General features: G+C 38.1%; 1 protein-coding gene across 1 annotated transcript in view; it reads left to right on the top strand.

Annotated features, from left to right (window-relative positions):
* LOC103177885 (protein unc-13 homolog B) overlaps window positions 1-23,012 on the top strand; it is a 304,211-nt gene that overhangs the window by 189,867 nt on the left and 91,332 nt on the right. Inside the window, exons 9-10 of the mRNA XM_042335427.1 lie at window positions 10,685-11,017; window positions 13,520-13,610. Coding sequence (XP_042191361.1) covers window positions 10,685-11,017; window positions 13,520-13,610 — 424 coding nt within the window. The remainder of the gene's footprint in view (window positions 1-10,684; window positions 11,018-13,519; window positions 13,611-23,012) is intronic.

Genomic DNA, 23,012 nt, shown 5'->3' with positions numbered 1-23,012 from the left:
GAGAAAATACAAAGAAATCATTAGAGTTGGATTTATATATTCTGGAGGGTAGCACCTTGCCAATTCATTTGAGTAGCAAGATCAGTATCGATTGTGTTTAATTTACATGCAGTAAGCAATAACAGTAGTAAGCTGTAAAATGAAGTGAACAATCAATAATCATGTGTCCTCCTGTTTCCTACTGTCATTCATTTTCCCTACCAGACGATATGATAGCGTAGATTCTGCTGCGAATGGTCGTAGTGATCTAGAGTCTCCATCTGAGTCTAGTCAGCTAACCAGCCGCCAGTTCTCCCTCGAAAGTAGGCAGTCTCTAGATCTGTCCGATAGGTGGGTTCTGCTCTCTTTACAGCCTTGATGTTACCGTGTACTGTGGTGCTGTGAAGAAGGCCATTGGCAGCTGTTTGCATGCCTTTAATGTTTTCATATATGTTATGTCTATGTTTAGGGTACAACTACTTTTAAATCAAAAGAACCAAACCAGTGAAAATTTACTCATCAGCCCTAGCAAAATGTATTTATCTGATATGAGTTTGTTTTTTTTAGTGTGTCATTTTAGTTTTGTGTTCTCAGTTCTCTACTGATTTGAGATTTTCAATGTGATTCTTTTTTGTTTATCCTACCCTTTTCTGTTTGTTTCCAAATCATTTTGTTCTCTACACCTTTACACAAACTTTGATCCTTACCAAGCCAAAAAGCTTTAGCATTTAAAGAGAGAGTTAGAATTATACCAGTCGATTCTGGAGTTGGGGAGGAAGAGTGGGAACATAAATATGACAAGTTAGGGAAACTGCTCATTGAAAACTTTTTAGTCGAAAGTCAAAGAAGTTGGCAAGAAGAAACTGCAAAGAAGAGCTGTGCGATCAGAAAAAGTCAGCAATGCAGGGAACGTGCAGAAAGAGTACCGCGACACTCATTGAGGTGTAACCGGTCCTTAACTGGGCAATCGCATGTTCCCAGCCACTCTAGTTATCCGGAAGAATACAATACGATAGATAGGAGGAGGAAAAAGAAATGCAGATACAATAGTTTAGAGGATGGCACATTGAAAATGCTTTCAAGAAGTCTTGATGCAGAGCAAGGCGTCCTTAGTGGCCTTCCTGAAATCAAATCTAAAAGTCAGAAATGTAATCAAAGTGATCCTGTACTATATAGTCATGACATTTCCGGAGTAGATGAGCAATATAACCAGCAACTAAATGGATATGAACATGGATCTATGGTGAAAAGTAATGAGTGGAGAGAAAATCAGTTGCTCCATAATGAACCTGATGACATGATAGATATAGATGAATGCCTAGAGGAAGTGTACGATGAGCAGATGCTGGAGAAAAGGATACTAGGGGAAATCTGTGGTGAGTATGATAGCAGTGGCTCTGATGAACTTCGCTGCTCATTTGGATCTGACGATGAGCAAGAGGAAGATATATTAATGGGACAGTCCTGGCATGAAAGCACCGTTCCTTGCATTAAGTACAGGGAACATGATCTTCGTGGAATGCATGGCCCTCAGAAAAAGTACCAGCTCAGCTACGATCATCACCTTGATGAAGAATCTGAGTTCAGAGGAAAGTTGCATTCCTCTCAAGGTGAGGAAATGAATGAGGAGTATGTTGATGCAATGGATGAACTTCAGTGTTTGGTGGAGTCTGTATCTGAATACTTGGCTGAAAAAGAAGAAGAAATGAGCAAGTTTGGTTCACTTCCAAAGAGACACAACAGAACTTTCAGAAAGTCCCAAGGAGAAAATGAGACCCTGCAACGTTGCAGTGTTGAAGACAGTGGTGACTGTCTTCAACCAAGAAGACAAGAAGGACAAAGGAGACCGAAAGGCTCTTCGATAAATGTTAATTGTGATGATAGTGATCAAAAACTAGACCCTATTCCAGACTTGACTGGAGTAAAGAATACCATGCAGTCTTTATTCAATTCAATAGGTGAAAAAGTAGGAGGAAATAAAAAACAGTCTTCAGCCTCTGTGGAAAAAATGGTTCCCACTTCCCTTGAAAATGAAGATGAAAAGAGTAGGGAAGTCCCTGGTCTTGTAAAATTGTTTTCTCCGAAGTCAATGTCCAGGAGTTTCACATCACCTTCATCTATGGAAGATAAAGCGGAAAGAACTTTTTCTTTGCAGTCTACAGGAGCATTAGAAGCTGACACCAGCAAGTCAGTTACATCCAATACTTCTGAGACATCGGAGCAGAAGAAAGCTGACATTAATACCGCTCTTACTTCACTTATACAACCGGCTCCTCATAATGACTATGACATTGTGAAGAACCAGTCATCATCTTCATCACAAAATACAATCATTGATTCAGTCCTGGGAAAATTGAATCCCTTAAAATTCTTCACAGAGAAAGATTCTGCTCAGGATTCTCACAAACCTGCTGGGCAGAACAAAGAACACAAAACTTCTGAACTTCAGGCCAACAGTTCTGCTAATCTTGATACCCATGGGCATACTTTGAATTCATCTTGTGAAGAAAGAAAAGTTTCACCAAGATTTGAAAAAATGCTTGATTCTAATGAAATGAGTGTCGCTTTGCAAGATGATTGTGATGACACTTCATTGCAGCAGAATAGTAATTTAAGTAGTAAACAGCAAAAAGGGGCTATTTCAGATAAACAGTCAGGATTTGCAATTGGGTTGGGCAGCAAATCAGAAACTGTTCAATCTTCACCCACTTTAGCACAGGGAAGTAAAGATGAGCAAGCTGCTAAAACGCTGGTGCCTCATCATGTTGGAAGTGTTGAAGTAGTACAAGACATAAAAGCTTCTGATAAAATGGAATCCTCTTCCCAATCAAAGCCTGACAGTGCTGACAACTCTGGAATTAATTTTGGATTTTTCAACCCTCTGAAAAAGTCATTCAGCCAAATTATCCTTTCTTCATCAGATAGTACTCTGCCCAAGGAGGATCCTTCTGCAGGTGTCTCAAGATTTCCTTTTTACAAATCTACAGAGGACATTCGAGTTGGGAAAGAAAGGATGAAAGATGATCAAACGTTCTCTCTGGTTGGAAAATTAAAACTTCCCTTCTTTTCATCTGAAAATGTTGCTTCCGAAAAACCAAAAGAAGCAAAATCTGAGGGTGGCCTGTTTTCAGAAATGTTCAAATTTCCTACAGGTGAAAGAACATCTGCAACAAAAGAAACGAATGCCAAACAGTCAGACAGTGTAAGAACATCTGGTGAACAACAAAAAGAAAGTAAGCAGAGTAGCTTGTTTGGTGTTTTAAGGTTTTCATCAAGTCCAGAGAAAGGCACTGAAAAACAAGGTACTACTGAAAAACAGGTTACTACTGAAAAAGCCAAACAAAATAGTAGCCAGCAAGGTTTTTTCTCGAGCCTGCTTAAATTTTCTTCCAGTGGAAGCCTGTCCACATCTAAGGAAGAATTGAGTGATAAAGAAGATTCAGGTAAAATGGTGAATGCATCAGTTGTGCAAAAAGATCGAAACAAACCAGTACTATTTGTAGATGCAACAAAATCTCCCTCTTGTCACGATGTTGTAGAACCAAGGCACGTATCAGGAAGTGCAAAAACAAAGTACAGCAGTATTCCCGACACACAACAAATCATTCATGGAAACCAAGGATTCCTTTCAGGCTTGTTTAAGTTATCCTCAACTGAAAATGTATCCTTATTAAAACAAGATGTAGGCAACCAAGAGCATCCAGATAAAATAGAGAGAGCAGTGCAAGAAAGTGAGATAAATAAAAGTTCAACTTTGTCAAATATTTCATTAATTTCATCTCATCAAAATGTTGTAGCACAAAATGAAGAATTGGGAAATAAAAGTGAGGCAGTAAAACCAAACCAGATACCTGAGAATGATAAAGAAAACAGCAACCAGCCAGGATTTTTCTCAGGCTTATTCAATTCAGCAACGAGGAAATCAGAGGAGACGAGTAAGAATGACAGTCCTTTAGGTTTTCTTAAATTCATGAATAAAAGTGATGATGCCAGCAAAGCAAGAAATGAGATCCAAAGTGAAGGCAATCATTTATCTTCGTTTTTCACAAAATCTGTCAATACACCAGAGAACAAGAATGAAGAAACGTCCTCCTTCAATTTGTTTAAACATTTTACTTCCAAACCAAAGGACAGTAATGAGCAAACTGAATTGAAGGAGAACACTGATAAACAGACACAATCAATGTGGCCTTCAAAGCAGCCACTCATGTCAGAAAGCAGAAATGACAAACGATATGAGAAAAAAGTTTCTCATATTGTGCAGAATTCGAGTCCAAATGATGTACCTGCAGCATCGAGTACTTGGCAGGCTAAAGCTTTGACAAAATACTGTAAAAATGTTCCTCAGGAATTTCAAGAATGGCCCAAGCAAATTACAACCGGAGCACAAGCACACAAGGTTCCTTGGAATTCTTCATATAGCGATATGGCTGAATATCATTCATTACCAATAAATGATGCAGCATCGATATATTCATCTCCACATTCATTCCAAAGTTACCCAGAATTAATTCGGTTTGAATCAGGATTAAAAACTGAAGCATTCAGTGAATTTTATTCTCAAGAAGATTCCAATCTGATCTGGACAGATGCTTCTACTGCAGCTTGTGATGCCTTCCAGGCTTCATATGGAGAGTTGAGCAACAGGACAGAAATGTGTAATATTATAAATTTATCTAACAAGGAGGTCATTAATCCAGAAGATGGCAGCTATTTATTTTTCAATAGGACTGAAAACATTATGGAACCTGAGTGTTTAGACTTTAGTGTAGCATCAGGTGATTCCTATAGGTCATTTTCATATTATGCAAATTCTGCTGAAGAAAACCTGAGCAAAACTTTAGAGAGATATTGGAATTCGTTAGAACTCAATGGAACTGTTGATTCCTGTCTTGAAATGCCAATGGATCTAAGTTCCTCTTCTGGCAATGCAATTTCTTGGCTTATTCCGAATGAACAAGAATTAATGACTGAAAGGGAAAATCAATTTTCTATCAGCGGGTATCAGGAGTACCAAGACTGGCTTACTTTACTTGAAAATGGCTTATGGTGGCCTTCAGAAGATGGGGAATATGGCTACTACATGTACAGCGATGGTGAATACATATATTCCTTGCTCACTGATGCCAATGGCCAATACGTGTACGTTTGGAGACCAGAGACAGATGAAGAGCAGGAAGAGTGGGAGTATTATCGGCAATTGAATGGTGAATGCGATGTAGGACTGGGAGAGGACATGGTTTCCGTATGTGGTTTTAAGGTGCCCATTTCAAATGATTTTGATTTGTTCTGGTACAGTGAAGAAGAGCAGATTGAATCTGAAATGGACGATGGACCTCTTGATCTTTCTCTGGTTTGGGGAAGGAATGACCAGTTTGTAAGGAAGAATTTAGATTCTTTTTCACAACTGTTTGAAGAGTCGATAGAATGGAATAGGGATGAACCACTTGATTTTTCGTCAAAGTACAAAACATGCAGGCTGAAAAAACTTAGGATGGATTTTTCTTCTGAAGAACAAATGGAACATTTTCACGGAGAACTTCAGAATACTGCCTTTGATCTTCGAATCGTCGCAGGTAGTCAGTCAGCTCAGAAACAATCTAAATCTAGGACAACACTAGCAAATGAAATCTCAGATTATGCAACTACAACATCGCAGCCAAAAATGACATCAGTGCCAACCTCATCAGGACTGTTTAGTCTGTTTCGTTCTTCTGTTAAGTTATCAGATTCTTCAACACAGAAGACCTCTGAAATCAAGCAACCTGAAGAGCACCAACAGCCTATCAAAAAGATAACATCTTTCTTTTCTTCATTGGGTGATCTTGTTGGAAAACAAAATGTTGAAAGTTCTGTGGATTCTAATTCTGCTTTAGCAGACTCGGCACCAGTCACCCCATCAAAGAGCACAATGGACATGACCAATGATACCACTCCTTTATTAAGAAATGATCTGGATAAGACTAAGCCTAATGCTAGGGATAGACAGCCTTCAATTACTTCACAAGATGACACACCAAGTAATATATTTGCATCTGGTTTAAAAAGTTTAATATCAATGTCCAGTCACTTGAAGAGTACAATAAGTGTTTCAGATGACGAACCATCTGTTGTTGATCAGAGACGCAAATTACCAGATCAAGATGTGGCTAGGTCATCTTCTTTGCACTCTCACTTACCACATCCCGAGGCCTCAGCTGAAAGTGTGTTGCAGCCATTACCTGAGGGGATGTCAAAGATAAATCAAAGTAAATCTAATGCTAGTGCCAAACCACCTCTGATATCTTCTCAGCCTACTGCACCTCACATTCCCACTTCGACGACACAGGACTCGTTCTTCAAAAGTCCTCTCAAACTTTTTAACATGTCCGAAAGTCAGACTCAATCAAAAAGCGAGGGAACTCGAAGTTCTAGTTTCTTTGACATTTTTAAAAGTGCCAGTGCCAAAGAAGAGCAGAATTCTTCAGGCTTGACTTTTCCGTCGAGAGTAAACGAAACACTTGAAAAGGAGCAGAACAATTTTGGGAAATCTGTTCCTAATGTAGAAAGACAGCCTTCTGGCATCTCATCCCTCTTTGGCTCAATTGGAGGATTCTTCAGAATGGATCCAATTCAACATCCAGAGCATGCAATGAATTCAAGTAAGAATGAAAATAAAAGTAAGCTACCATTTGCAGAACAAATTGTGCATGATAACACCAAGCAGAACGAACGTGAGAATGCTCTTCTGGCTTCCTTAAGACCTGAGGTGCCATGCTCAAGGTCAAAGAGTTTGCAAAAGCAACGAACACTAAGAGAACCAAATATTGGTTTTGAAACTACTGAAATTAAAATGGTGCCTTCAGTGGATGAAACAAATGATATAACCTCAGTAAATGTGCAAAGTGCTTTGGATAAGGCAGAAAAAACCTCTATGCATCAAAATAGATCTGCCCCAAATACTGGTGGAATTGTAATCAATGAATCTACTGTGCACTATACTGAACTCCCTCCTGGGACTGAAATAAATGCTGCACAAAATATCACCACAACAGAGTTTTCTGATCCCATCGTAAAGCAAAATATTAGAAAGAAATCCACAGTCACAGTTTGGGATAATAAGTTTAGTTCAGAAAACGTTAATTCCCAGGTTTCTACGAAGGTTCAAGGAGGTGGTGAAAATCAAACTGGTGGATTTGCTTCTCCATCAAAGGCAGGAAAACAGGAGCAAAAACCCAAACAATCCAGTCTCTTTAGTTTACCCTTTGGAGCAGGAGATTGGAAACTTCCAAATGTCTCAAGTTCCAAACAACAGGGAACAAACAAAGGCCTATTTTCTTTCTTCAGTGGGACAGACCAAGCAAGTCAGACCCAAACCCCTAGTCGTAATGCATCATTTCCTGGAGCTAGGCAGACAGGCAGCTCAGAAGGATTTTTCAAATTACCGTCGTTCTTCTCATCCACTCCTCCAGCTGAGGAGAGAAAACCAAAGGAAAGCAGCTCCAGCTTTAGTTTCTTGAACTTGACATTTCAGGATGAGAAAAGGACAAAACCAGAGCCTTCCAAGCAAAGTTGCTCAGAATCCACTGAAAATAATGCTGGCTTGTTTGCAAGGCAGAGAGATGTGTTATCTGCTGGCAGTTTGAGAGATCCTGGCAGTGAAGACAGGAAAGGTGTACCAGAGGTGGACATAATAACATCAGTTCTGCAGGAAAAGGTCCCTTTAACTTATAACAATAATGATTTAGGTGCACCCACTTTGCAAAGTTCGTTGACAACTAATGAAAATGGTGAAGTTAAAATAGCCAACAATGTTTGTGATAGAGGTATCATTGCTACTAAAAACTTCATGTATTCAGATCCCATGGAAAGCAGAAGTATCCCAGATGTACCATGTCATCATGATGTTTATAATGTTGATACTAGGGACTGTGTTTCCGCAGAAAACATTTTGGATGAAAATCTGACAGCAGGTCACATTGACATTGATGAGAGTCCTACAGCAGATCACATTGACATTGATGAGAGTGTGACAGCAGATCACATTGATATTGATGAGAGACCTATTACAGAACACATTGATATTGATGAGAGTCCTACAGCAGATTACATTGACGTTGATTACAACACTGAGAATAGTTTCCCTGCTAATGCTACAGACACAGATGAAGCCTGGACTACAGAAGTTGAAACCTATCTCCCAAATTTGGCAGAAGAGACTGATATAGAAGCCTCTGACTTGGGGATTGAGATGAAAAACAATTCGGATGAGATTGTTGTAGAAAGAGGGATTGTTTCAGAACCGCAATATTCTCAAGTGGATACATCCAACAACTTGTTAAATGAAAAGTGTGAATCTCCGAAAACCCCAACTGTTGATGGACTGACTGATTTTAAAGCAAGGGAGAAGTTGTCTGAAGGTGAAAAGTCTTTAATAGGCTCCTCAATGGAAGTGTTTTCGGGCTTTATGACAAAAGTGAAGTTATTTTCTAGCAGTGGGAGTGAATCTATGAAAACCTCAACCACTTCGTTTCCATCACTGTTTGCAAACTCAAGTTCAGGACCAAGTGCTCAACCAAGAAGCACTTTTTTTAACTTGTCGCACAATAATAGCCAGATGCCATCTGTAAAACCTGATTTGTTTAGCCTTTTTAAGGTACCTGCTGAAAAAACTAATCCAGCTGCAAATTTAGAAACCTCTTTCGTGCAAAAAGAAGCTGATACATTTGAAGTTTGTAACAATTCTCAAAGTATAGGTGACCCACTCAAAACAATCGAAGAAATGCCTATTGATGTTTCTCACAGTAATATTGCTGGCACTTTATCAGAGCAGGAATCAGAAAATTATTACATTGAAAATAATACCCAATGTGACTACGAAAGCACTGATGTCCAAGTCCTTGAAAACGAATCAGTCAATACTGAAGATACAAGTCAAGTAATGCCCAGCAACACAATGGAGCCAGAAGACCCAGATATTTTAGTTGCAGGTGAAGGTTTTCTTGTTTCGGATGCACAGCAAAGTGAAGAGGTGGAAGATGTTCCTGATAATGTGTTTATTCCTGATGCAGCAAGTGGAGACATTTCACAGCTGGGAAGTTCCAGTCAAGAATTAGTGCTAGATGTTAAGTCTGAAGATCTTCTAAATGATCAACCCACTTTGCAAATGAATTCCAAGGTTTTGGATGGACCAGCCTCTTATGGCTCACTAACAAATAAAACTCCACAGAAGGCTGATTATGGGACGACGAAATCTGTTTTTGAAATTCCCAGCATTGCTACATCTAAATTCAGTTTTTTGTCTTCCCGAGAAAGTGGCAAGCCATTCAGTTTATTTTCACAGCAACCATCTCCTATGAGCGACCCATCCAGGGAAACTGGTTTGTTATCTAGTTTTAAGAAATTTTCCAAGACATTTTTTGATGCAGAGAATGGCCAAGCACAGGATTCCACACAGGGATCTGTCTTTGGAAAACTGGACCACTTTCCTTGGCAGAAAGAGAGCGCTGCTAAACAAGAGCATACAGTAGTCACAAAACAACCTGTAGCAAGAGATGATAGTGGACAGAGTTCTCACGCCATTCCAGACTTTAGTCACAGTATAGATACCAAAAGTGAAAGCAGTATATTAACAGATAAGGTCATTGTAGGAGAGTCTGAAAAGGTAGGTAGTGTTGAAAACAAAAGTCAGAGCAGTTCCCTGAATGATCAGGCTAATCTTTTGTCAGGAAGTCTAGAGACTGCCTCAATTGCTGCTCTTCAAAGTAGTTCTGAGATAATAGCTTCAGAATTACATGCAAAGGAGCCATCTGAAGAAGTTACTATACATTTGGAGAAGACAACTGAGACTGAAACCGATGTTTCCACTGAGACCTACTTATCTCCAGAGCTCCACCATGCATCACAGCAGAAAGCTTTCAAGAGTTCGGACCTTTTGAATGCGAAAAGGCCAGTCTTAGCTTACGCATGATAAATGGCACCAGTAGGTTGACCATTTATAATGCAATTTATAAAGTAGGCATATTGAAGTAGTTTGGTGTTTTTTGTTTGAAACCTTTCTCCTTGCATTTTAATTGTTTGTATGTTATTCCTGTTAAAATATCTACTTTTCTTACGTTATGCCATAACATTATGGCAGTCCTCTGACTCTGTTTAATTACCTATAATTTGAATTACTATTTAATGCAACTGAAACGTCTTACATACAAAACGTGCAGTTCATTTACAATGTGCTTTGTGGAAGTTTTAGCTGTAGTTTGCTTTCTGTGAAGGTAACCATGCGGCAGTATTGTCCTTAGTGTGCTAAGTGTAGTAGCACCTGCTGCTTTTGGTGCTGTGTTTTGTCACCGTTCCTTAATATATGCCACTGAATACATACTCTGAAGTATGATCATTAAAGGAACCAAAACAAAAAATTGAGTTAACTAAGGTTTATGTATGTATGCATAACAGTCTACATTATTGAACAAGCCAGGAATTCTTGAATCAAACCTAAAATTTACTTGCACAAAATGTTTCTGATGGATAGGCAATTGATGTTTTTTGGAACATGTATGAGAAAATGATTCAGAATGGTTTGCAAATTGGGGTCAAATACATTGGCTGCAAAATATCATATTCAAGTACTGCTAAACTACCGATTATTAATGACTGCTATGCACTATACATGTAAGCTTTGGTGCAACAGCTTTGAGTTAGTAGCTAAACTTTCTGATTTTGTCTACAGCCCAACAGGAAGTAGCAGATATGGCTCGTCAGGAAACCTCAGCCAAGGCAGCTCTCAACTTAGTGAACTTGACCGTGACAATGAGAGCATCCATGGGTCTGAGGCAGAGGACAGGTGTGATCGAGAGTCCTTTAAAGGCTCAGGAACTTTAAGGCCAAACACACAGGAATGGCACAACAGCCACGATGAAGAGCAGGAGAACTTGAGTGAATGCGAGAAAGCTGAACTTTGTGAAGATTTAGAAAAAGATGAGAAATTGAATGAAGTTTTACCAGAAATTCCCTGCGACAGTATCTCCCAGCAGCTGGAGGTGATTGCAAAACCACTTGACAGGTGAGTAGCTAGTTTATGTATAGCACAATATTTAGATAATATTGACCCAGAAAGCTACCCAGTCTTAGTTTTTAAGACAATTTTATCTTCTTTCTACTGATCGGTTTATAATAACATTCATTTCTGAAACATTTTTACAATGGGGCAATCAATCCCTTTGAAAGACTTTGAAAAAGTAACTATATTTATGAATAGGTGTACTTTAAGTCCATTTATTGGAAGCAAGCTGATAAATTCTGTTTTCAAATGTTGATGAAATATTTCCTAAAAAGTAATTAGAATATCTTAAATAATAATATTTTTTAAATAAATTACATGTCTTTAATAAATATTATTGAAGTCCAGATATGAAAATCTTCCATCAAGTTTTTTTTATGAGCCAGCATTGCAAACAACTTATTCAATGGGGTTTAGGCAGTGAAATTTTAAGTGATAACACTAGTGGTGCCTCACCAATGTACAAAGTGCTAGGTGAGGTGAGCTGAATATTTTTTTGTTGGAGAGAAACTCTTGTGCATCACACCGACTCTTGAGACTTCAAGATGCTTTCAGGTTGGAGCTGAGATCTCTTGAGTCATTGTGGTTTATGCAAGATTTTCTGGAGAAAGCTCAGGTTACATTTTGATGTTGTTTCTTGGCAATGAGTCACCAGTATTACAACCACTTACACAAGGAACACTTTTTCAATCCCGCAGTATTACAGCTATTTATCCACACAAAAGTGTTTTGAAGTGTTTATTAGTCAGCCGGGTGCCTGATGCACACCCAGCTGATTTTATTAGTAAAGAGTATCCAAACTAGACAGAATTCTGCATATAAATGCCATTTACATATGTCAATTTTCTTTGTATGGAATGTGAACTCTTTCCATGGAAGGATGCATCCTGCTTACCTAATTTTGGAGAGCATCTGGTGCAGGTTAAATAAAACTAATATTCTGATGCATCAAAAAAATGTGAACCATAGTTTTACAGTTTAAAAATAATTTTAATGGCAAATAATAAAATGATTTATTTGAAATTCTGAATAAAATGTTGCATATTCAATTGTATTCTCTCAGTCGAAGAGAAAGATCTCTCACAGTAAATTTGTGTTATCATTTAAGTTGCCACTGTATTTGTTGCAATATTATAAAGTATAGAGGAACATTCATGTTTCCAGCTGTTTGTGTTGCTTAAACACAGTGGTAGATGGTATGTGTCCTGCTGAACTGACTGGAAGTTGAGTAGCACATTGTTGCCATTTTTGCTCACTGCATCACTGCAGCCCATTAGTAACATGCTGATTGATGTTTCCCGTGGATATAAATCATCAAATTCAGAAGGCTCAGTGACCAAGTTCGCACCAGAAACTGACAGCGAGGCACGCTGAAGCACACTGTATTCTTCAGACTACATCTCACTGGAAATCTTAACTCCCCGCCGCTGTCAAGTCAAATCTAGAAATGTGTTCGGTAGGCATACAACAAAAAAAACTGTTATTTTCTAACACAAAATTGTGGTTGTGGCCAGGTTAAAAATAGTGTCAGAATCAACTTACCTTTTCTGAAAACCTACAGTAGGTCAGATTAATGACCAGTTACAGGGAAGTCAGGCTAACCTTGGGCAGAATTTTAATTCCATACCAGTGCATCTTAACTCATGTTGTTTCAGCCATTCTGCTCAGAAGTACGAGGTGATGTCTCTTGGCAGCAAACAAATATTGTTTACAATCTGTGCCTCTGGAACTCTGTGAAAGTCATCATTAGGAAACAACCATCCAATGTGGAAAAGAAAGTTGATAGAGTTCAACTCGTATTCTGGGATTTCACATTGTACATCGGTCTGTGGACAAATACAGGCTTGTTGTTCCCTGCTTTCCCCTTTTGCAAACATAGTGTCCTTTAAGTGATTCAAAACTGTAACTCCAGTACCAGGCCATTAAAAACTCAGTATCTTCAGCACTATTGAATACATTTATAACAATAATAACCCTAGTATTTGATATAATGCCTTATCACGTTATCATCAAGACATCTCAAAGCCACTTCACAGGATATACTGTAAAGTGGAATGACTGTATTTTGTGGGTGAAACATGGCAGCCAATTGCACACAACAATGTCTCATAAACAACCATGGAGTAAATGACCAATTTTGTTTGGTGGATTTGTTGGCCAGGACATTGGGAGAAACTCCTTTCTCTTTTCGAGTAATGCCTTGAGATATTAACATCTACCTGAGCAGGCAGACAAGACCTCAGTTTAACATCTCATCCAAAGGACATTTGTTACAGAAAGAAACCTTGCAGAACCTTTGTTTAAGAGATTTAAATATTGTGCGGAGTCTGTAATAGAGCAAGCTGCACATGGTCTGGCGAAGAGATGTGTTTGAATTGTTGAATAGCCTTTTTCTGATTTCAACTGATTTTTGTTCTTGTAAATTTTTAGAACAAACAGTAAACACATTCAAGTAATTTATTTGGCCTACTGGTATTTATTGAGAATTATTTTTTGTTTGTCTAGCTACAATGATGTAGATGAAGCTCCCCCATTCCCTCCTGCTCGAGCACGCTGGATTCGAGCTATCAACAAAGTTAGAATGCAGATCCGAGAGGTAGGACTAAAGTATATCCATTGCCTTATGACTATTCCTGTTTCCAAATGTATGAAACACAAATCCAGATCAATTGTTGTATCGTGTTTTTTTAGTTTGTTTGTTCAAACCTCTGATCTTGTTTCATTGGCTTCATGTTGTTGAATTTCAGCATCTCGTTGCTCCATCTGTGTGTGCATTGTGGGTGTGTGATAAAAGATGGCTAACTTCAAACCAAGTTTAATTTCAGGCCTGTCACACGAGTGATGAGCTTGTGCTCCTTCTCGCTCCTTATTCTCTTCGCAATACTTGATTGAGATCCACATTGGAATAAAAAGTTGGGAAACAATAACAGGGACCAGCTTCCTAGAAGACTTCTGAATACTTTGTGAGATTGGAGGGCGCTCTCCACCACTTGAATTCCAGAATCCTGCATATGTATATAAGGCAGCATGTAATGGGTTTAGTTACCTTTTTCTCCCATACATCCATGTATTGTATTCAGTGCAATGTTGTTACATTTGTGCCAATTTTTGTTTGCAGATCAGCATTGTTTAAAATTGTCTCAAAGACGATGCTTGAACATCATGTCAAGTACTCAGGTATTTGCAGGTGTGTGGATGATTGGTACCTACAACTGATAAGATTAACTTTGACTTCACCTTTTACAAAAGAGACTGCATCGTGTACATCCAAAAATTGAGGAGGAGATACAGAGGGAGCTTGTTGGATACTTCTTTTAAGATTAAATTGACAATTAACAAAGGGCCAATAAAAAAAAGTATAAAAGGCCACTGGGAGTGCGACAAAGTGTGTGGTTTAGAGTGCTGGATTCTTGAGAGTTTGGATTGACAAATAAAGATGCAACTAACACACTTCTGATTTGGATCGAGTTACATTACAGAGCTAAAAGTCTGCAATAGCACCATCTGATTGTGTAAGGTCTAGAGCAGTGGTGACCAACCTGTGGCTAGCAGGCCGGAAGTGGCCCATGGAACCGTCAAGATGCCCCTTCCCCTGAACATTCACAAAAGTCTAGGTAAGTCAGCGTTCGATTGGTTGTACCATAAATCAAGAAATATTCAATCAAGAAAATGTATTTTGTTGATCGACCAAAACGTAAGGTCAACAAGAACAAAAATCTTGGCCAATTTACAGAATCTCCACTCCAAAAGTAACTCATTTGAGATTGGCATACCTGTAGATTGGCTTGACATACTTCGGGGTACCAGAAGAGTCCCCATTTGTGAAGTAGAATACGGATTATGAAATACTATGTTTCAGACCACCACTATTTAATTCTAAATTTATTTCAATCAGCAAGTAGCTGAGAACGCATGACCAGAACATTTACAGATTACATTCTCTCCAGAGCAGGTAATAATAATAATAATATTCCTTGTATTTGATATAGCGCCTTATCACGTCTTTGAGACGTCTTAAAACGCGTCACAGAAAATACTATAAAGTGTGTATTTTGTTGGCGAAACGGGGCAGACAATTGCGCACAGAAGTGTCCCACAAACAGTGGTGGATTGAGTGACCAAATTATTATATTTTTTGGAGGGATTATTACCTCCAGAAAGTGATCCACCAATCGACCAACAAGTGGGTTCATACTTTCTGCCAGATAAACAAAGACGTGTGGAATAAGGAAACTTGCTATTCGGTAGTGGCTGTTATTACAAAAGAGAAAATTAAAATGTTGTTGAATAGATAAAATTCTGATTGTGTAATAAAAATATATTTATAAATTGCAGGAGTGCTCGGTGTGTGAACCTAGGGATTTGTCTTCTGAGATTACACATGTCCATCCTTCCTTTGGGAGGAAGGATACTGTGTGGGATAATCAGAATGTGATTGTAATTCATGTTTCAGTCCAATAAAACCCACGGTGGAAATAGAGTTAAAGCCCACAGATTTTGCTGCAGCCAAAAAAAAAGCTCATCTTACTAGGGATATGATTTTTGTTCTAATCAAAGATTACACATTGAAGCAATTAATAAAAGTACACTTTAAAGAGATGTATATTTTTTGTCTTAGTTGGACTAACTAAAGTTATAGAATTTATGATTATTTCAGCAGTCGCCAAATTAAGAGTAAAAAGAGATGAGCTGTGGTCAAATTTAATTCTTAGCTTTTGAAGTCCTTCTTCAGCTTTCTCTTTGTAGGTTTTATGCAAGGGTAACGATTGATATAGGTGGTGCAAAGCAGTAACCCACCATAAGAACAACCAAAGTGAAAAGTAGTTTAATGTGACAAAACAGCCGAGAACACACAATCTTCATTTCAAGATTCCCACCATTTTTTTGTGACATTTTCAGGCCCTGCTTCCCAACGAATTTCAGAAACTGATTATGTAGCTCAGTGGTTAGAGCACTTGCCTCGCAAGCGAGAGGACCCGTGTTCGATTCCTGGGCGGGGCAAATACTTAGGCAAGCTTCATTACTCCACATGTCTCTGATTACCTTGCAGTAAGTGGGAACCCAGTTGTTAGTTGATTGACGGATCGCTTTCTGAGGGTAATAATGCCTTACAAAAATAATATTTTCGTCACTCAATCCACGACTGTTAAAACAGAAATAGCCTTAGATTTAAAAAAAAACTCAGAAAAGAATGTTAATGGAAATCATTTTTAAAGATTTTTTTATTGGAAAAGAGAAGGGAGATTTTCCCAGTGTCCTGGCCAACAATCCCCCCAGATAATTTCACTTTGTTCATTTTATGGCTGTTTGTAGGACACTGCTGTGCACAAATTACCTGTCACATTCACCTGCAACCTTAGTCCAAAGAAAGATTAAAAAAATTATTTCAGACAATATATTATTGCTCATTGAATAAAGGTGAACTTTTTAAAAAGTTGTTATAAAACAGTGCAATATCCCAGCTCTTGTAAATGTTGTTAGCATAAATACTCAGTAAAGAGATACAATGAACCCCCGATAATAAGAGCCTGGCTTGTATCATCATGCTGTCACTATCCCGGGCACTTGCCATGCAAAATCTGAATTAGGTCCCCCTTTTATTTCATCACTCGCCTATAAATCTATAAACTCACATCCTGGTGAGTTGCGGCAAGACCTTTGTGAGTAGAAATTTTAGTTCTTGCCTCACTGGATACAGAGTCACCGAGCTCTTTTCCTTGGAATGACGATATATCAGGAGTTTACTGTGTTTAATGATTAAATGTCAACCCGTGAGGTTTCAGTTAAAAACAGAATTGTCACTGATTCAAAAAAAATTCTGAAATTGTTTACACTGTATTTCTCGCCTTTTGTTGTATTTCCCTCACACAATGGTCTAGCATTCCCCTCACATACAGTGTTTACTTTCTTAATTCCATTTCAAATCTTGTATTCGTCCATAAAGTTCACTTTAAGTTGGCACCTTTGAAAACTGAAGAGCCTTGTCTAATTGTTCCACATAACTCATTCCTCCCACATGGCAGAGGAATGGAATGAATGGATACTATGAGACTAAGTTGCATATCAAGTAGGTTTTGCTTGCGTTTGAGATTTAAATTTCTTTGCTCATTAATTATCTCTTTACTGTAGAATATTAGTGTATTTGGTTCTGGTGATTTTCTTTGTATGTATTTTGGGTGTACGTACAAAGAAAGGCAAAAATAACTAATTTGACAAAATAACGTATTCCAAAGTGAATGAAGATGCATCATTTTCACATCCTGCAGCTGGCTTCACCTCTTATAGTGCAAAGTAATTGTTGCTTTGCGGGGAGATGACTTGCAGCATCATCATGTTGGTGTGGCATCCTCCTCACGATTCTATTTGTCGACTCGATGCATTAGCCATTGCCTTCCAGATAATGGCAATGGCTGTTTTCTTTGCAATTCCGTTTCTCTGTGTTCGTCAAAAAATCCAACATTCTAAAACCTGCCACCCTATGATTGTCACAAAAGAGATAATGTTCATGTTTTCATGGGTTTTTTCTGTGTACATTATAATTACATTTTAAGCAGTGTAATCAAATTGATTTTGGCAAAAGCCAGGAATAACGGTGTATTACACATCATATGGATTGCTATTGTACAATCCTCTATATATTTGTTTCCCTTCTGAAGTAAGTCAGTCCTGACAGCTTAATTGTACTAGCCTTTTGAATTTCCGCTAGTGGTTGGCCAGCACAGTCAGTGCTTTCAACTAAAGTGTACCGCTTTGGGCAGGAGGCAGGTTTAAAGAGTGGGATTGACACCATGATCAGGCACTGTCAATTTGACTGTGGATAATGAGGAAGATAGGAGCCAGCTGTTGCTAAGCAGCTCTAAGTCAGAGAGAGGGGGAAAAAAAGCCCAAAAAGCATCCAGCTGAGTGATATATGGAATGCCACAATCTTCACAGCGACATTGTACATGTCATTATTAAGGTTGAGTACAACTTAGCTAGATGGATTAGCTTCAACAGAAAGCTGAGGACTTTTATCAAGAGTGCAGGTTGGAGATGAGTCAACCATGAGCGATGTCTATCATGACATGGACAGTTCAAATGTATTGAAAGAAAAAAAAACTTGACAGGTATGTCTATTTTTAGTTCCCAAGTCTCTGTGTATCGACAAAACAGCATGCTTTTGGGCTATGTTAATGAGCCGTGGCGGATAAATGCATTGTCATTTATATTCAGTTGTGATTTCAGTTAGACGCAGATTAAATTCTAGGAGGTTCAGGCAATACTACCCCAAGTTTGTGCTTTAAAAATTTTAAGATGAAGATTCTATTGGAATTTTATTAATCACTTACACCAGGGATGTAGCACAATAGCTATAGTTATACCTTGTGTATCATTTAAGCACTTGGATTTTTTTTACTTGAGTTTGAAAAATTATATAATAACTTGCAATTATTCACCACCATCCACGGAAAATGAATGTCATGAAACGCTTTATAAAAGAGATGGGGATTGCCATAGAGGTGGACTTTGAAGGTGTTCAGCAAAGGCACGGTCAAAAAAAATAAGTTTCTTTAAGAGGGTTTTGAAGGCAACGGTAGAAGACATAAGGTGAAGGGATAAATAATATATTGGAGCAGTTTTAAAGCTGCACCCAGAGAAACTGTTACCTTCACAGCAAACTGAGAATAAAGCAAAAGAAAGGGGTTTAAATCCACAGTAAACCCAGTTGGCACTGTGTATCATTATTTAAAACTTCAGACTGTTCTTGGCTTACAGGCAAGGTGCAGAACTGTAAATGATACTCCAAGTGCCGTGTCAGCTTGTACTGCTTGTTTGGCATTAACTCTTGTCATGTCCATTTTACCACCAGAAAGTAAGATTGTAAGGCTACTTGACTATTTCCAGTTAAGTCAAAGATTCACAAGCCTGTAAGAAAACTCAGCATGAGGCTGTACAAGATAGTCAATTTACTTTACAGTTTATTCTGTGAGGTGCTTTGAGATGTCTCGAAGACGTGATAAGGCACTACATCAAATGCAAGGAATATTATTGTAAATTGTTTAATATTGGCACCTAGAATCTCGATCTTCATGAAATGATATGGTTTTCAGACTCCTGTTGACTATTCAAGAATGATTTTGTGATAAAGGGAAGCTTTAGTAATGAGCTAAAGGAACAAAATCCGCCTTCCAAAATCTGATCCTTTATTTAAAAAAGATTGTGTTCGGTTCACTTACTTGCCTCTAATTTCCTTCACTCTCCCTCACCTAAAGGTACAAACTCATGCTGGGTTTTTATCCCAGATATTTTCCACTACCTTGTTCAGTTGTCAAAGCCATGAGTCGGTCAGAAGGAAAGTTGTTTAAATGGAGATGGGGTAACACAGCCAAACATAATCCTGTCTTCAACCAGTCTCCATCCATGTGAACTTCTGAGCATTGTCCACTGCATAGATCTCAGAAATGGATACACAACCTGATTTTTCCCTCTTTAGTTGAGTTGATCCAGATGAGAGCAGCTAACTCAGAACAGAGAAGGGTATGAACCAGGAATTTCATGGAGTTGACTTTCACTTTAAGATGTAGTTTTATGAACTAAACCAGCTTGTGAGCTTCTATAAGTATCTCAATGGTGCAGTCTGACTTTAGGTAAAGAATTTGCTCACAGCATTCTTTGCTCATTTAAAATGACTGCCCCTCTCCTGGCTCCTGAGCACTGATGCCTGCTGGGGTATGGTCCCTATGATGCGAACAGCCCTTTGATACCTCGCCAAGTGGACACTTTCTAAATTTGAGCCAAGATAGCCCAGATTTGTCAGCAGGCCACACATACACAAACTATCTGTGCCTTCTTGCTCTTTCAGTGCCTCTGAATTCCATACTTTTTCTGTTTCTCAGCTGCTCACTGCCTGCCTCTTGCCCCGCTCTTGCTTACTCCAACTCTTTATCAACTTTTCTTTCAACAAAGTAATTTGCACAGATTATCAGTGGATCAGTTAGCATTCTCAGGATTTCTCCTTTAACTTGCATTTCTCTTTTAATGGGGAAAGCAAGTCTCGCTGGTGTACTTTTGGTGTAAAACAAAACAATTCTCAGTTTTCTGTAGAAGAGTATAATCGTTGTTTTAACATAGTCCTTGTGACTCATTTTCTCAGCACAAGGCCAGCCAGAGATGCTTATCATTAGGAGTAGCTAAAGTGGCTCCATTCAGTTTATCAGGCATATTGCAGCAGATCCAAACCCACTTAATAACCCCAGGGGACATTCAATACCAGCAACTGTTTAATAATTTCTGGTCTATATCCAACATTCCCAATATCAGAGATGTTTAAAAATGTTTGTGCATTATTAAATCAAAATATATTTGAACTACTTGACCAATTTTTTAAAAAATTCTATCAACAAACCTTTACACTCCATGCTATGAGTAGTTTGTATATTGGTCATTGTGATTACTTTTCTTCCTTGGCTCAGAGAAAATTCCAAAATGTATGAATAGAGTTTAATGTGTGGCAATATTTGGAGTGCTGCCGAACGACAGATGGCAGATGAAATTTACATTTAAACATTTATTTTTAACAGTATGATGATGTGAGAAAGGCAGGGAAGCTGGCTGGTAGTCAGATGTGAGGCTGGATTCACTAATGATCTAACAGAAAAAATGATGCACCATAGAAGCTTTATCAATGCATCCTCAGGGGGAATGAACATTTCTGCTTTGAAATCTGGTAACCTAGGTCATTAATGAAGACGTACATTGATAGAAGTAAGGACATGGTAGGTAATTTTTTTGCTTAGTTTTTGCGGCACTCAGCCAGAATAAATACTCTCAAAGGAGTTTCTTCCATCTGCATTTTACCAGATGCTAAGAAATAGCCTTCTTGTACTTTGCAACTCTTTTTCTGCATTTAATGTTGCTGTAAATTTAACAATTAGTTAATTTGTGACAGAATTAAAATGAATGAAGTTCTTTGGATTATAATGTATTAATCAAGAGAAACCACTTTGTATGTGAGCACATTTTTAATTATTACCTCAACTGTATATCATACAGATGTATATTATATTTTATTTTCAAAGGATTTTATTCAGGACATAGCACACCCTTTAATTTAACTGGTTCCAACCCTTCCAGATCACCTTAAGTAACTGACCTAACAAGGAGCGTATTGTATTCGCTGCTATTCATGGTGACACTGGGAATGGGATCAGGCAACCAGAGGGCCTAACAATGTTCCTCATACACTGGCGGAGAAGCAGGAATGTTATTCTGCTTGCAATGAATTGTACCGCCTGATCTACATTTTCTTTAGTCCTGTATTTTTAATTGGTGGATTATCTGTAATATAATTGCAGTGGTTAACTGATCTTTCTGCTCCTTTAAGGAATGGTGTAAATTTATATATTTCAGAAACCATATAGCTATCGTAAGTAAGATTCATTTACAAGCCAGCTCATAATACTGTACTTTGAAACATAATTTTTTTGTCTTAGAATCTATGAAATGATTAATTTATGGTTTCTGTGTTTCTGTAGTTTTGTTTCAAGCATCTGTGAACTAGCCTGCATTTTACTTACCACCAACCTGGAAACTAATGCATAAAGGAAAAAGGTTAACAACACCTGAATTTCTGTAGCACCTTTCACGGTGGGTAACAACTCAAAGTGTTTTAAGAACGTAGAACCTATAAATGCACAGGAAATCTTTCAGTGTAGTACATATTAACTACAAACTGCATGTTTTAATTGTAAATGCAATGTAATGATGTTTTCTAGAAATGAAATTTACAATTTAAAAAGGAAAAAGAGCATTACTATTCCTTTTAAATTCAAATCATCTAAGACAAAAACCCTGAAGAAAAAGAAACTTCCAAAGTCCAACATTTCACTAAGTCTGAAGCACAAAATGCAGAGAGTATTACGATACAGTAGAGATATTAACTTGTCCAGATTCAGAGACTGCCGTCCTTCTGTTGAAATTGAAACTGATATGTTTGTATGTGGCCTCAAATCAGAGAATCTAAAGACTGTGGATTCCAGCTATGAACGAATAGGCTTCAAGTCTTCTACAGGCAAAGAAGGTAATTTGCCAGCAACAGTATGTAATATGGAGAAACAAATAATGAATGATTGTGCAAAAGGCCAAGATGCAGTCGAACAAAATAGGACTCGTTTTCCAAATAGAGAACCTCTGGACAACACTCCATGGATTAATGGTTTGCAAACATTTAACCACAAAGAAATATTCAGTGAGTTAAACAGTCAAGATCTGCTCATTGATGCACCTGACATAAGTGCTGATCGAACTGTTGATGCTTACAGATTTTGCTTAGATAATAAGTACTCACTAAACCAGTCAGAGGATAATGTTGAATTTATACTTAAAGAGTTGCATGGAATTAATAAAATATACAAAGGCATTATAGACTTACAAACCCAGATGTCTTCGCTAAAGGGTTCAGTGGATGAAGTGTCCATTTGTGTAGATGCTATGTTAAATGAAATACAGTGGTTGAGAAATAGATTTCAGTCATCAAGTGACTTAATTACTTTGCACGAGTTGGATGAAGTAATAGACCCACAAGATGTAATGCTGTGCTTTTACAATGTTCCTGAAGAATTCAATGAAAATATAGAAAATATCATTTATAGTCTTTTATCTAAGGATGATTGCTTTGATGACATTAAACACCTGTTCCATATCAAGGAAACGTATCGATCAGATTTGATGGGGAACATTCAAATAGGAGAACCAAGACCCATTATAGCAATGTGTACCAGTCCTGAACACTGGGATCTCTTCTCCACCAAATGTTACCAGTTACAGAGTATGGGGATTGATGTTTCCACCTACATATCCTCAACAAGACATAAGCATAATTTGCTGCCTTCAGTAGATACTGCAGACGAAATGTGTTTGAACGAACAAAAAGGGGAAACCTTCATTATTTGTGAAAAGGAATCCGAAGGCACACTTGGACTAGTCAGTGGCTTAGAAGCTGGATCAGAATTGTTGCTCA

Source organism: Callorhinchus milii, unplaced genomic scaffold (assembly GCF_018977255.1).
Source record: "Callorhinchus milii isolate IMCB2004 unplaced genomic scaffold, IMCB_Cmil_1.0 Scaffold1, whole genome shotgun sequence".
NCBI classification, from domain to species: Eukaryota; Metazoa; Chordata; class Chondrichthyes; order Chimaeriformes; family Callorhinchidae; genus Callorhinchus; species Callorhinchus milii.
Note: the sequence above shows the minus strand (reverse complement) of the source record. Positions and strands in the feature narration are given on the sequence as shown.